Source organism: Diabrotica undecimpunctata, chromosome 4, assembly GCF_040954645.1.
Source record: "Diabrotica undecimpunctata isolate CICGRU chromosome 4, icDiaUnde3, whole genome shotgun sequence".
NCBI lineage: Eukaryota > Metazoa > Arthropoda > Insecta > Coleoptera > Chrysomelidae > Diabrotica > Diabrotica undecimpunctata.
In genome coordinates this window covers 55,563,460-55,579,820 of record NC_092806.1, presented here as the reverse complement: position 1 = coordinate 55,579,820, position 16,361 = coordinate 55,563,460, and the positions used below count along the sequence as shown (strand labels likewise).

General features: G+C 31.2%; 1 protein-coding gene across 4 annotated transcripts in view; it reads left to right on the top strand.

Annotated features, from left to right (window-relative positions):
• Idua (alpha-L-iduronidase) overlaps positions 1–16,120 on the top strand; it is a 264,927-nt gene extending 248,807 nt beyond the window's left edge. For 3 of the 4 annotated variants that reach the window (XR_011950646.1, XR_011950645.1, XR_011950644.1), the window contains one exon: positions 12,723–13,163. Coding sequence is in view for 1 of the 4 variants with exons in the window: in XM_072529494.1 (XP_072385595.1) it covers positions 12,723–12,826 (104 nt within the window). In the remaining 3 variants the exon portion in view is untranslated. Of the gene's footprint in view, positions 1–12,722; positions 13,164–16,028 lie in introns of those variants that run through there. The other variant, XM_072529494.1, reaches the window with a different exon arrangement.
• The last annotated feature ends 241 nt before the right edge of the window (positions 16,121–16,361 follow it).

The window sequence follows — 16,361 nt, the reverse complement described above, 5'->3', positions numbered from 1 at the left end:
GGATAACACCTATCGAATTATCTTTTCCATCGAAAAGCAATCTTGCTACTTATGCAAGCAGCAAGGACATTTTGCATCTCAGTGTCCCAATAAAAATAATCAGACTCCTTCAAACAATACCCAAAATAATGTTCATCTAAACTCTTTACAGGAAGTACCCCTCTCTCCCCTTGAGACAATTTCTTCTACACAATCCTCTCCTACTGAGACTGTAACTATAGTACAACAATCAGCTCCTTTGTCGATAAATTCCTCTACACAATCCTCTCTTAATGAGGCTGAAATGTCTAGAAAAATCATTACCTCTCAATCAAAATATGCATACTCCGATAAGCTGCGACCTACCCAATGAGACTCAAATGGATACCTTTGATCAAGATACATCCTTATCCCAGTAACCTAAACGAAACCTATCTGAAATAATATCCCCGTCAATAAGATATACCGAAAATACCTTCGTTGAACCGAAGCCACGAAGCAAAAAACCAAAAACTCAACAAGAAAACAACAGATCGCTAGTAGAAGATCTTACCAAACGCACCAGTCAATTCTTCAAAGAAAACTCCTACAATGAATACTTAACACAGGAAGAACTTAATGACTTCTTTGAAAATGCGCATGGTTCTTCAGATCCTCTCAGTGTCGCCAGAACTTGCTCAGATGATATCGAAGGATTGATAGACTTTCTAAAGAAAATACATCCTATGTTAAGTCCAAGATATCTTAAATCCCGTTGTTCTAGAGGGAAAAACACAATTACAGAACACATTTTAAATAATACTTCTACCGATGATCCTGGCGATTCCTCTGCGGAGACTTATTATTTAAACTATTTTTAATTCTATTATTCAATGGAACCTAAATTGATACCATACCCATTTAGGTTCCATTGAATAATAGAATTAAAAATAGTTTAATTAATACCATACCCATTTAGAAGATCTTAAAATTCTTATAAATAAATTTCATCCATCCATTCTATGTTTGCAATAAACACATTTCAAAGGAAATTCGTGTCACAATCTTAAAAACTTCATGCTCAGACTACGATTAGGACACACCAAGATCACACATGATTTCCTACTACAGAAATAACCCAAACCTTTGTGATACGCGTGTGATAGTGATCTACATAACAATAGATCACTTATTAGTGTGTTGTCATTTATACGCATTTGAAAGACAATGTGAACAGTTACCTACAACAATAAAAGACATTCTACGTGAACATAGTGACTGCAATCGTACCATACTATTTTTTTTCCTCAGGACTAATTAACAAAATCTAATTGTATTCTTTATTTTTTTTTTATATTCATGCTATCTGTAAAATCGACCATTGCTAATAACCCCTGTGGTTTAAGCAGTTTCAAATAAAAAAAAAATATTTAATTCTAAATGTTCACCAAAAACATGGAATGGTCCCGAATTTCTAGGTTTAAATATTTAGTTTAGTTATTTATTTATATTTATTAGATTTAGATAGTTATTTATATTTATTGTGTAAATTTTAGTTAGTTGATTTAATAAACGTTGTTTATCATAATATCAAAATTATTATTCTTTATAGATGAACACATATTATTATCGTCATGTACAATGATATCATATTACCATTCGGCGGACCCTTGCGGCTCGTGGAAGAACTGTTTTCCCTGGACATCAGTACGGGGCAAAAAACTGCAAAAAACTAAAATATCCTTACAGAAGTCGTCCTTTTAAATACAAACTAATATATTTATGACTCCTAATCAGAACCAAATAATCTAGAAACACCGATGTCACAGTGTAGCGTAGAGCTTATGATAGCACGTCTTTACTAATCATCAGTCGGAGTACAAATTTTGGATGTTGTACTTATTTCCCATCATTTTTAATTTTTCTAATAAGCCCTTTACATATAGTATTGTCCTTATCCTTGAGCGTCTTTTTGTCACTGTTTCTGGATTGCTTATGATGTTTTGTGGTTTTTTTCTTCCATCTTATGGAACTACTTGTTTATAAAAGACAATCGGTAGTAATTTTTTGTTATAACCTTGGTTAGCAGGATTTTTTCTTCTGGATATGCCTTTTCATTAGAGCAGGTGTTTTGGGCTCTATCACATAATGATTTAATGATTCTTTTTCGATGTTTACGTTGTGATTTGCAAATATGAGCACTATAATGTTCTAAAAGAGTTTTAAAACAGTACTCATATTATTTATTTACTATCGGTCTTCGATTATCAGTTATATCTCCATTAGCCGCCATTTTTTTTACTTCTTTGAAAAGCGAAACTTCTAAGGTGATCCATAGGATTAAACCTTTTTTTTTGATCCTTCACAATAAAATAGAATTCCCAATTTAGCTTTGCTTCGTATATTAAGAACTTTTCTAAGGATTTTCAATTTTCCCCAACTAAAAGTTTTTTCTGCTATCCTCTTGCGGAGGCCTATACATGAACAGATACACGGCTTATCCACTTTGATCCTCCAAAACCTTCAAATAAAATTATTCGTATTCCGAATCAATTTCCTTTATTTGTATCGGATACATAGCGGAAGAGCAAAATTCTCCTAGTGCAAATTTTCTTAAAGCGGGCAATATCTTGGTGTAATACTCCCATATCCCGTGTCAGAGAACCGGGAATTACGCAGGGACGGTCTTCATATTTTCGTGACAGATTAAGATTTTAAATATAAAGAGGGTGTTATAAATTCGCAAAACAATTGACGTGGCCATAAAATATTTAATTATATCATAAACAAATTGTGTGAAAATATTCCAAAAAGTCTAATTAACATTTTTCGTGTATGTTATTAAGAAATATGCATATGTCTTTATATTTCCTCCAATATAGTGATATGTATATATCAATATCGTTTAATAACAAGCCTAATACGAATGAACATACAACATTTGTATTGTCGTCAAATTCCATTCTTCATTATTTGATGCTATAAATGCATTAGCAAGTGACAACTCGTCAAAAAGGTTGTCAGTATTAATCTTTTGTCGATCGACCGAACCATTTATTGTATTAATAGTTTCAGCAGTCGATTTCGCCCTATTTCAATACATGATTCGATCCTATACATTAGAAAATCTCGGCTCCTCCGAAACTGTCTTCCCAGAGTTCATTGTACCAAATGCATCGTCGGTAAAAATCAGTTACTTTTGTTTTAAATTTATCAATATCCTGGCTACTACCAAGTTTCCACAATAATCACTGTTTCGCTCCTTGTGGTACAAAATTGCTATTCATACGTTCTGGAAGATTAGATTTCAATCTTCTTAACCCCAAAATGATATCAGTCGCACTTGCTTCACTCTTTCCATTAGTAGCATAGTCTTGTTACAATATTTAATTGTCTATGCATATGCCAAAAATATAATTTACTTTTATTACGTTCAAAGAAATCTCGTTTTCCACGTGGACAGGTTTCTTGGAAAAGGCAGTATTTCAGTCCTTCGAATATATTTATAATTTTTTTTCTTTGCCGGTAACAGAGAAAGAAAATTGGTACTTCCATGTTGGACTAAGTTTTTATATTCCACGTCTACAGATTCACAGAATTCCTTCAACTGAGTTACCCGAACTGTATAGATATGAAATTGGTTAAATATTTTGACAAATAGTTCCTCAATTTCGATTGGCCAACCATCCACAACATTTTAAAGTGTATTGTTACAATATCTACACCGAGTTCTTGTTTGAACACATTGTTTTCTCCTCTTCTATGTACACTTTCAAAAATTTGTATTTAAATTTTTTCGCCACAAAATGCAGCTACTTTTTTACATTATCTTGACGACATATTGTTAAAATTATATTTTCAGTGAATATTTCCGACATCTCACCGTGAGCAGATTAAAAATCCAGTAGTTTCACATATATTTTCAGTGAATATTTCCGACATCTCACCGTGAGCAGATTAAAAATCCAGTAGTTTCACATTTACAACTTCCAATGCAATGGTAAAAAGTATCTAACAATAATAGTTACCGCTTTAACGTGTTTTCTATTTGAAGTGTCGTTGGTAACACTTACAAAAAGAACCTTCTGTAACTATGATACAGACAAAATGTGCCAACATTTTTAAAATATTCGCTTCACATTTGGTATTCGTAACTCAAAATTTTGATTTAAAGAATTTTGATATCAATTTTAACGTACAATCAGATGTTTTAAAACGTATATTATACATTGCCGTCTGATAAGTGAATATGGCCTCTGTGAAGGCAACAGTTAAATCATTTTGAATGGGATCAGCTTTTTTTAAAAAATGTTTTAATATATGAAGTACTTGCAGTCGCCGTCACCAGCCTTGCGTTTTACACGCTTTAAGTGATCTTTAATATCTGCGTGCCCACCGTTCGCGATTGAAAACTCTGAAAAACAGAGGAACAAATAATGGCTAACAAAAATCCTTTCTTTTCAGTCCTGAAGAAGTGATAATTTATCACAAAAACGTTTGTTGGTATGATTTTATGTTTTACGTCTCATCTGGACAAACTCTTAAATCGTAATTCGATATTTTCCGGTTTTGTTGTGCTTTACGCTCGACTAGAAAAGAGGTCACGAGTCTTATATTTTTATATCTTTATAGGTTCTTAGTGGATTGTATTTTTTCGTATTTTTCAATATACTTTTTGATACATTTTTATACATTAGCGGAACTAACTAAATATGTTGTGAGAAATTCTATTGGATTCTAAGGAAAGATGACATGCCAGTCAAATATTCGACTTCGAAATATCCTTTGAAGTGGTTATAAAAAACCACCAAATGAGTGAAGAATTTGAACCAAAACTGAAAGAAGATTCATTCGTATGGTATATGGATGGATCTAAAATAGATGAAATGGTAGGAGTGTGAGTTACTGGGCCCAATTTCAGACTATCCAAATCTCTTGGAAACTTCCCAACTATCTTTCAGGCAGAAATACATGCTATAGACATTAGTGTCCAAGAATGTATAGACCGAGATACTCGTAAAACAAAAGTCTTAGGTTTATCAGATAGCCTAGCCGCCTTAAAGTCTCTAAAGTCATTTACTTGTGAGTAATAGTTGATTTGGGACTGTAAGTAATCCCTCAAGAAGCTTGCAGACTGCAACAAAGTAACTTTGATGTGGGTGCCAGGTCACAAGGCAATTACAGGAAATGAGGAAGCTCACAGCCTCGCAAAAGAAGAAGCTAAGTCTAGGGTCCAGCATCCTACTGTGGACTATCGAAAAGCGACATCAGAGAGGAATTCTGGACCTGGAAAATCAACCAGCTAAGATTACCTAGGTCTAACACACCGGGACAAAGGCAAGCAAAAATGCGCTTAAAAGTGTCGCCTACTGCAACAAACCAACTTCCCGAAAGGCATAAAAAACATATCAAAATAGTCACTGGCCTTCTCACTTGGCACTGCCCTCTGAGATATGGTCTCAGAACAATTGGCAAATCAGATAGTGAGAACCATCGAGCAAAAAGATAGAAGAGGGAATGTAAAGGTAGTAGGGGCAAAAATATTGTTAGACGGGAAGTGCTATTTTGAGAGGACACATTAAACAAGGAAAGAGAGTCACTTTTCTTGTTTAAGAAATCGAATTTCGTTGGTTTATGTTATTGTTTGCCCCAACTGCCACATGAAAGCTTAATCATATTGCAGTTTTTAAAAAATTGTGTCACATTTTAGACTATTATCCTTATTATTTAATTAAAACTTTCTCGTCTAAGACTCATTCTGAAAAATATTTTATAGCTACTTTAAATTTGACGCCTTTGAATTCCCGGATATGTCCTCCATATTAAGAGGCCACTTTTATGAATTTTGGTCTCCTTTTTATAACGATTAGATTCCCTCTTTTGTCTTTTTGCTCGATGGTGAGAACTGTCGTTTCTGTGATAACGAAAAATAAACGACAGAACCTATACTATGCAACTGCGTAGCACTGTTCTGCAAACGACTAAAATTCCTAGGAGAGGTCAGTCTAGCGCCCTCTGAAATAGGAAACAAGTCACCTAGGAAGATAATCAACATCAGAAGTATTGTAACACTAGTTAAACTAGATTAAGATACGCACATAGGTCGAAATGCCGTGAGGCTGTATTACCTTAAATGACCTCACATAATCTTATCTAATCTAGCAATATAACTACTAGAGATATCTTCAAAAAAATAATATCTGAATCTTTTACTAGAAGAGACTGCATATTTTGTGGGTCAAAAATAGGAAGAGGGGAAGTTTACATATGTATATTAAAGTTTACGTTCAATTATATTTCAATTCTAACACTTTTCTTATTATAATTAGTTTGTTTAGTTAAATGTATTACTAATTTCAATCATTTTGTTTGCTACAAATTGCTGCATAGATTTGTTGGTACACTTTTCTTTAGAATGTAATCAGAAATTACTAAAATCAAATAAGAAATAACGATATATACTTTGTTTTATTTGAAATATCGACCAATATCTTTAATACAAAGCCATGTTTAAACTTTGTTTTTAATCCCTAATTGGCAACATCTTTAAAACTTCCCCTAACTCGTTTCGTGAAGACGAGCAAAGCCCCAAAATTAAATCTTCTCAATCTAAACTTGTTGCCGCTAACAAGATTTTTCATTTTCTTATCGTCTGAAAGAAAATGGGTCGCCACACAATGGCTTGACGTGGTCCTGATTTTCGAAGACTCATTTATTCGCCGTGTTATTGAATCGGGGATTCCCAGTAAATTGAATACATCTTGATGTCGGCTAAGCCGAGTAACGCTCACGGATGAGATACATTTCTCGATTTTGAATCCGGGATTAAATAAGGAATCGGGGAAAGGTGCCGGTGAGGAGCAACGCCGGTGACGTGTATCGAGATGGTTAGCCATTTCGCGAGATTACGGGATAAATTAAGTGGAAAAACATTGATCTTTGTTGTTGGAATTCGTTCGTGCTTTGAAATTGAGCTGTAGTCCTGCTTAGAGTTGGGATTATTGCGAGACAGAACAAGATCTACATTTAAGACATATTCATTCAATACATTTAAAAGAAGTATTATTTTATGCGAATTTATAAATGGCGCTCTATGTATTATATAAGAAACGAAACATAATATACGTAAATATTTTTATAATAAATACCTATGTAAATTTTAAATGAATATTTTCAATTATGGTGAATTTATTATTATAGAGAGTTTTTAAATTAAATGAGTAATGGTCGTCCAAGATGACAAATGTTAATTTGGCTGTGGCCATCTTCGTACAAAATAGTATAGTGGAGTTTTTGAGCAGCAGTTATTCAAATAATAGGTAACAAAACATATACGATGCTTCAATGGATTAACATTTGTTATTCCCCTTTTAATCTTATGTTGTTTTATCAGTACAGTAAACTTTTAGTTTTTAGTTTCCGATTTAAATGGATCTCGTCATTCTTCAATACGTTTTCAATTTTACAAAAGCTAAATAGTTGGTTTATATGGGTTCAAGCCAGGATAATTGATTGTATTAAAAAATTACATTTTATAATTTTTGTTTGCCGTTTTGATTTTCACTTCAAAAATCGTTTACAAAAAAAATTATTTTAAAAATGTGCCAAAAAATATAACCAAAAGTTGTTTAGCCGTATGATTTTCAAAACTGACGGGTACCCTACTTAACCTCGATATTTTAGGCATATAGCCATGCTTTGAGTTGAAAACATTCTTAGTGTGATGTTTGTGCCCTCAGTATGATATCACATTTTGATTATTTTGTGTATTTTTGTATTATCTGTTTGTGTATTATGCTTGTATATATTATGTGTTTGTGTATCATATGTTTATGTATTGTGTGTTGTATATGTATTAGAGAATCTATAAGCTTAAAGTGAGATAGTTCCCGGGAGTTGGCTATATACCATAGTTGTTAAAAAACTTTTACATGGAAGTGAAGTGAAAACTGAGGGAAGTCTTCAAATCAGATATTCGCATTTACTTGAAAAGGAAGGTTTTTAATTCGTGTGTACTTTCGATGCTAACGTATGGAGTAAAAACACTGAACCTTACCAGAAAAGTAATAATTATAGTGTATACATAGTGTATACATAAGTAATAATACAAGTGGCATAGCGAACAACGGAGAGGTCTATGTTGAATATATTCCCCAGAGACGGAGTTATAAATCAAATAGTTAGGAGAAAAACTGGTTTTACGGACGCAGTTAAAATAGTTACACTGAAACACTGAAATGGAAGTAGGCAGGCCATGATACCAGTCAGAGATGGAAGATGAATCACGAAAATTTTAGAATAAACACCTAGACACGATGCTTATCCTAATCAAGGACGTCCTCCAACAAGATGAACGGACATCGTTCACTCAAAGTGTCGCTTTTGAAGTTGTCAGATAGCTTGTTTAAATATTTTAAAGTGTTCAAATATTATTTGAATGCATATATATATATATATATATATATATATATATATATATATATATATATATATATATATATATATATATATATGTATATATATATGTATATATATATATATATATATATATATATATATATATATATAATATAAAATTATAAAATTAGTATTTCTTGGGTTTAGGTTCAATAAAATATATATTACATGTGGAACTAGATTTTATTTTCCATAGCAATCAACGTTTCGGCAGGAAACCCTTGCCTTTGTCAAGATTCAAACCGTAACACGGGACACATACATTAATGAACTTTTATTAATCGGGGGGTGGGGAAGTGGGAGGAGGTGAGTTATTAAGGGTAAAAATCGGTTTATCGCGATTTTCGGCGAAACTATAAGTGCTACGGAAAAAAGTTACGTAGCAAAGTTGTAGGTAACATGAAGATCTACAACTTTTATATTTACACTTTTTTCACATAACCTCAAAATTTTTGTGGAAAATTCAAAAAACTAAGTTTTTGATTTTTTATTTTTATCTTTTACAAAAAAAAGTTTTTTTTACGAAATTTGGTGAAAACTTGCCTTAGTATGTACCAAACACACTGTAATTTTTTGGAATTGAAATATTTATTTTTTTATCTCATATTGATTTAATATCGAAAAAGCACCCTAATTTTCAATCGAAAATTCACGCGTCAAAATATCAGGTTTTTTATCAAGTCGGTGGGCTTTTTGTTCGTTGAAATCTCTATTTTCCGATAGTGTGAAGAAAAATATACATTACTATGGGAAATGTTCTCAAAAACACAAAAAACGAAGAAAACTCGAATCGAAAATTTTTTTTTCATCATTATGTACAATTTTGAGATATTTATTAAAATTAACACTGTAATTACTCATGTTGCGTAAGATTTTATGGTACATTGACAAATAAAAAAATTATAAATTGAAATATTCTACTATAATTAACAAACAATTAAGTTAATGTTTATATTTGACAAGACATCTACAATATTATAATAAAGTTGTAGAATTTTCTTTTAATTAATGGCGTATATACTTATTTATTGCTATTTGAAGATAATTTATATACCTGAGTGACCTTCGGAAAATTTTAGTCCATCAAAAGGTATTTCGTAAAGAAGTGGGGAAGGGACTACGAGGGTCGGACTTACTACTATACCTGCTATTTCGTAGCAGCTGTAAGAACGGTTTGTATAGCTAGTATAGCTAGTATACGAGATAAAGAGCAGTGAACAACATAGTTATAAAAATACACGTGCAGGCTGTTAGTTACAGAAAATTGTGACTAATTTACTCTAAATGAAATTATTGGAATCTACATAGGAAGGTAAATATTACTTATATTTTAATCAGTTCTACTGATAAAAATGGTGATATTTTCTTTCAATAATAGTATATTTACCGTAACATAACCTAAAAAATTAAAATCAAATAATATTTTAGTACAAGATTAAAAAATTATAACTTTGTTTATTTTGCACAAACAAATTTAGTTATACTTATGATAAAACTGTCAAGGCATTATTAATTTGATTTTGTCTTTTCAGATTATCAGTATGGATGAATATGTTTGTATAATCTGCAATAAAGCAGATGATAAGCCAATATGTGAAATAAAAAAAGCAGCTTTAAACCGTTTAGTAGCGTCTAGCATGAAAAGAATCGACAATAAATACAAAAAATTTGAGAATATGACGTCAGCTTTTATTCATCGAACTTGTCAAACTACATATAATAAGGAAACTGCGATAGCTGCATTTTGTAGCTCAAGATCTAGAAAATCAAAGGAGGCAAAGAAGTAAATAAAGACGCTCTTAGATTTAATTTTCAATCTCATTGCTTCCTCTGTGGTGGGTTTTTCGGAAATATTTCAAAAGAAAAAATTTCATCTGTTAAAAGTAACGATACAAGAGATAATATATTACAATATATTCAAAAACAAAACACATTAACTGATCTTGATAAAAACATTGCAGCCCGTTTGGGAAATGTGCCTGACTTGGTCGCAGTAAAAGGGCATTATCACACTGCTTGTATGTCTGCTTTTTATAATAAAAGAACTGAAAGAAAAAGTGTCGCTCAGCATGTGAAAACACTAAGAGTTTTATTAATTATCTTATTAATTATATCGTTGAAAACGAAACAGATTATATTAAGGCCAAATTGAAAGAACATTTCCAGAATGATATCGAGTGTTATTTAATTAAAAGAGACATGATAATTTTATACATAAACGGTACTGCAAGTAAGAAACAGTGCAAAGACTGGTACGAAAAAGATTAGAAAGTAAAGAAGACGAATAAACTAGAATTGTTCAAATGGCCGCTGAAATTGTTTTAGAAGATATATGCTCTATAAAAATGCTCTAATGTGGAGGAAAAAGCCTACGAAGAAATTAATGATTCTGATGAAATTGTGGATGAGGAAGTAACGCAGACAGGAAACAATATTGGAGATGAAGACGGTGATAATCTTGAAGATTTCGAAGATCTTCTAGGATCAGAAGGCGACGAAGGAATGCCATCAAAGAGGCAAAAATTAATGCCCTAAAAAATATTATGCTAAATATATACATCATAAATATATATATATATATATATATATATATATATATATATATATATATCTTTAAGGAATATGACCGTTTAATTTAATATAAAAAATGTGCACTCGTAAGTGAAAGGGATATTTTCGGTCAATTTGGAGATTAAAAAAGAAAAGAGTTGTGCTACTTTATCTTTTTATTGAATACGTTTCGCCCACTGTTCAATGGGCATCGTCAGTTCATCTAAAAGAATGGTATTAGCGATACATCTAATATAAAAAACAATAAGTAAACGATCTTACCTTTAAAAGATCTGTAGCATTAAGATATTAGTATGGCACATCAAAAATTAATTTACTAAATAAAACAGCAAAAAACACAGAATGCATGTATATATATATATATATATATATATATATATATATATATATATATATATATATATATATACAGAATAAATGTACAAACAGAACAATATCCCGGTTAAGATTGCTATCAATAATTCAAAGACTGTCAGGAACTTGACATATGAATATATATATATATATATATATATATATATATATATATATATATATATATATATATATATATATATATATATATATATATATATATATATATATATATTGTAAGATTGCGCATGACAAAAATGTAATTAAACATTAATAAATCAGCTTTTTAATTGTAAAGAGACTCGTATAGCAGTCACATTTTTTTGATGAAATTCCCTTTAAATCCAATCTTGAATATTTTTAACAGCTATTTTCACATGTCTTTTTGCAATCTTAATGTTTTGTGGATTTATAATTTTTTTGTTTATCAATGTATCATGAAATCTTAAGCTACATGACTAATTACAGTATTAATTATAAGAAATATCTCAAAATTGTACATAATGATGAAAAAAAAAATTTTTCGATTTGAGTTTTTTTGTTTTTTGCGTTTTTTGAGAACATTTGCCATAGTGATGTATCTATTTTTTTTAACTATCGGAAAGTAGAGATTTCAATAAACAAAAAGCCCACCGACTTTTTTAAAAAAGCTGAAGTTTTGAAGCGTGAGTTTTCGATTGAAAATTAGGGTGCTTTTTCGATATTAAATCAATATCAGTTAAAAAAATAAATTTTTCAATTACGAAAAGTTATAGTGTGTTTAGTATATACTAAGGCAAGTTTTCACCAAATTTTGTAAAAAAAAAATTTTTTTTTGTAAAAGATAAAAATAAACCAAAAACTTAGTTTTTTATATTTTCCACAAACATTTTGAGGTTATGTAAAAAAAGTGTAAATACAAAAGTTGTAGATATTTTTGTTACCTACAACTTTGCTATTTAACCTTTTTCCATAGCACTTGTAGTTTTGCCGAAAATCGCGATAAACCGATTTTTACCCTTAAAAACTCACCCACTTCCCGACCTCGGATGGAGTGGAATTTATTTTTTCTTCCATGTTTAGCATATTCTCTTCCTTTTCCAATAGGTTTCATTCTATAATAATTTTTTTTGGTTTCAAAAATTATTCACCCTGGTCTAATATGACATAGCTGGGTTAAAAATTGGATTTTATAGTATTGAATTATATTTTGGATAATATGATATTGAAAAATGCGTTATTAAATAATTTTGTATTAAATTGTGCAATATGTTGTAATTAAAATTTTCTATTTTGTGGTACATTTCTGTGTCTATAACTTATACACCTAAAAATCATTTCATACTGTATTTTTCCCCTTGCAAAATAAAATATCAAATTCTAATCAAATTTCTTTTTTACAGACCACGGTAAAAATTGCGAAGGGACGCGAGGTAACTACCGAGTAAGGGCAGTGGACTTCTGGGATCGCGCTGGCGAATTTTCCCAAATTATGCCCTATCCCTAAGTAGGACATAAACTGAAGGTAGGAGCGTTTATGTGCAATTTTAGAGCAAGCCTGATGCATCTTATTAAATGTCGTTTGGTCCAATATTGTTTCCCTAAGAAGCCATAAACAGGGGCGAGAGTACAGCCATAAACATAAGATTGCAGTGTTAATAACTCTGATGTTTAATTTCTAAATTACGGAAGACTTTTATGGCACAGGGGTTGTTTATACACGATGTCTCACAGTGGTGAATCAATATTAGAACATGTTCAGTTCACATCCACACGCTTATCGGGTACAATTGAGTTTGGGTGAGATGCTTTGATCTTGGTGATGTTGAATTTTTCTTTTTATGTGTGATAGTTTTTAAGAAATGGTGGTCACTACCAGGTGATGTTGTTTACTCTTACGATGCTGAAAAAAATCGTTTACGATTTTTTACTTATTGTGTTTCAACACAACTATCTGTTTCCTTTCATTATCGTTTATAACGTGTTCATCATATTGCCTTGTTTTCCTGGATGCTTTGGTTTGTAATATTTAGCCTTGCAGATTTCATGTTCCGTAAATCCTCATCCTTTTATTAAGCTTTAATCGATGTCTTTTTATTATAACAAGAATTGTAGATGTGGGATTTGTGGTATGTGTCCATGTAACAAAAATATGGAATTGGCTGATGTAAGGTAAAATGTAACAAAAATATAGAAGAAAATGTAAAATGATTTTAAGCATGTGATCACAATACAAAATATGAGAGACTTAATGCAACTTGGCTAACAGGCTATGCCGGAGAATCACCACTTGACACTCAAGGAAGGATTCGGCCAATTTGCATGCCTGTAAAAGACAGTTTCGTTTAAACCTATCTTTTGAATATAATGGAATCTATAACTATAAAGAAACCATAATCCTATCGTCTTATATGTAAATACTAACCCTAAATTTGCATGATAAGGAAAAGTTAAACTAATCTTAAAATATAATCTACTCGCGTACTAGAAAGAAGTATTTCTACACTTCGGCTTTGATTAAAAATAGAACAGTAAAAAAATGGAAAATATATTCTGACGGGATAAACCGCAAAGGTATATCTATATATTAAAAAAATAACTCTATGGCAAATGTATACACAAATACCTGACGTACTAGAGATTATGGGGGCATTGAAGTTTTCCCTTATAAATAGTTATTATTTATGATGACAGTTAATTATTAATAGAGAAAATTTAATGCCCTGAGGAGGATGTTACTTAATAGAATTTAGATATGTTAATTTATCAAAAAAAAAAAAATATATTCTTGAGGTGCTACGACCGATTCCGGGCCTCTGGTATGGACGACACTGGAGGAGCTCTCAACCAACCCAATTCTGGTGAACTAAACAGACCAAATTCTGGTGAACGAAAACCAAACTCCAACGTAAAAAAAAGTAATAAATCTTCCAAGTCCCATGTGACTTCTAGTCTACTATATGACTTCCTGTGTGATTTTCCAGTGAGTGTATGTTTGTGTGGAAATTGTAAGATGGCTCAAAAACTAGACCGGATTATTTTCCGTTTTCGTTATGTATGAAACAAGAGAGTAAAAACCAAGGTTTTTAATCTCCTATAAAGATAAAGATTTGAACAAAAAGTTGATGTAGTGGAATAAAACGTTAATGGTTTGTGAAATTTGCTGGGACTTTGGATAGATTAAAACATTTATCTGAGTTTCGAAATGAAATATATGAATTCTTTTTTTTTTTTGGCATAGACTTTTAGTCATTCAGCCAGACTCAACATGGTAAAAAAAAGATTGTCTGAGTTTATATTAAAATAAATATACAAAACAGGTAAACAGGGTCACTCTCTTCTCGCCTAGGGGCCCATCAAGGTATTTTTTTTTACATACAACACTAGGCCACGGTAAGAAAGGAATTTAAACAATTGGGTTAGAGACAAAGGTTACGTTATTAACTAATGTATAATTATTCACATGGTTATTTTACTATCTTTTAAAAACATAACTAATAAATCATACACTGCTCTCGAGTCTAATGATAATAGGTACTGAAGGTTCCAAGGGGCTAATATATTGTGTTTATGTAAATTATTTATTAATCTGGATGAAGTTATAATATTTCTGGGGCAACTGAAAAATATATGATCTAGGTTTCCTTCTTCTGTACAAAATTCACATTGATCATTATCTAAAACCTTAAGTTTAAATAAATGTTTGGGGTAACAAGCGTGCCCAAATCTCAGTCTTATGATCGTGGTAACATATTTTCAAGGTACATTAAAAAACTTATACCAAGGAGTTTTAGGAATATCTGTTTGAAGAGAAGTGTATCTATTTGGGCTAACAATGGAATATTCCTTCCATATATTATCCCACCTTTGGTATAATCTTAATTTTAAGGAAGCCAGAAAGTCGCAAGCCGTGATTTTATACGAATATATGAATTCAATGAATAGGAAAAATAATAGATTATCAGTGAAAAGGCAGAATAGTCTGATATATAATAAATCATTTTAACTTTTGGCTGGTGTATAGATTTTGGAAAAAGGTATTACAAAATAGCTGTTTATTAACAGAGTAAATTATGGATTTTACCAAGAACAAACAAACCAAAAATAATACTCGTTCCCTTCTAATAAAAATAAAATAACATTTTATCTAAACCTAATACTTCTTAACTCAAAATAAAGTCTTGAAAAACTGGATTACATGAATTAATCCGCCATCTCTGTTGACTGTTTTTCTAGAAGTATCGATTCAGCCCAGAGCTGTTACGAATATTTCGTTTCGCGCATGTCACACTTTACCAACTTTAAGAATTTAAAAAACCTACGTAGGAAATAAGAAATTCCAAGTTTCTAAATAGGTAATATGGACTCTTAGTGATTATAAATGACCATTTATTTATGTTAAATTATAATTTGAAAGTGACGGAACGTTACATTATCAAAATATATTCCAAGGCCTTGACTAGGTTTTCTAACAAATTTGTTTTTCCGTGTATCGAGAAGGTAGCTCGATGTCTCTAACCTCCATGTTTAGCTAGGCTTCAATTATTGACGGCTTTCCCCTTTCCCCGCCACCTCAGGACGTGATGTATACGATCTAGGCCAGCTCTTCCGATAACCTTTATTATTATTTCAATATTTGTTTAGTATGTATACCCTTTCTTGTACATACATTTGTACCACCAGAATAATATTTATAAAACGTTTTTCAGGTTTGAGTCATACCTGGGTTATCTGAATACTACCAGGAATAGAAATATGGATCTTTGCAATGGATTTGGGTCTTAACCGATAGTATAGTGAGACTGAAATATTTACAATATTTACCTATAATTCATAGTTTATGAATAATGATTTAAATTGTTAATGAATTTTAACAAATATAAAAGTTTGCACACATATCAGTTTTTATTTTCATGTGTTTCTTGAGACGTTTGAGTCAAAAATTAAGTAAATTGAAATTGTTCGAGTTTCTGTGTCAGGATAAAGTAAAATAGCATCAACGGTCTTAGTAGTTCAAAAGCTTACTTGATAGTCTAAGTCTA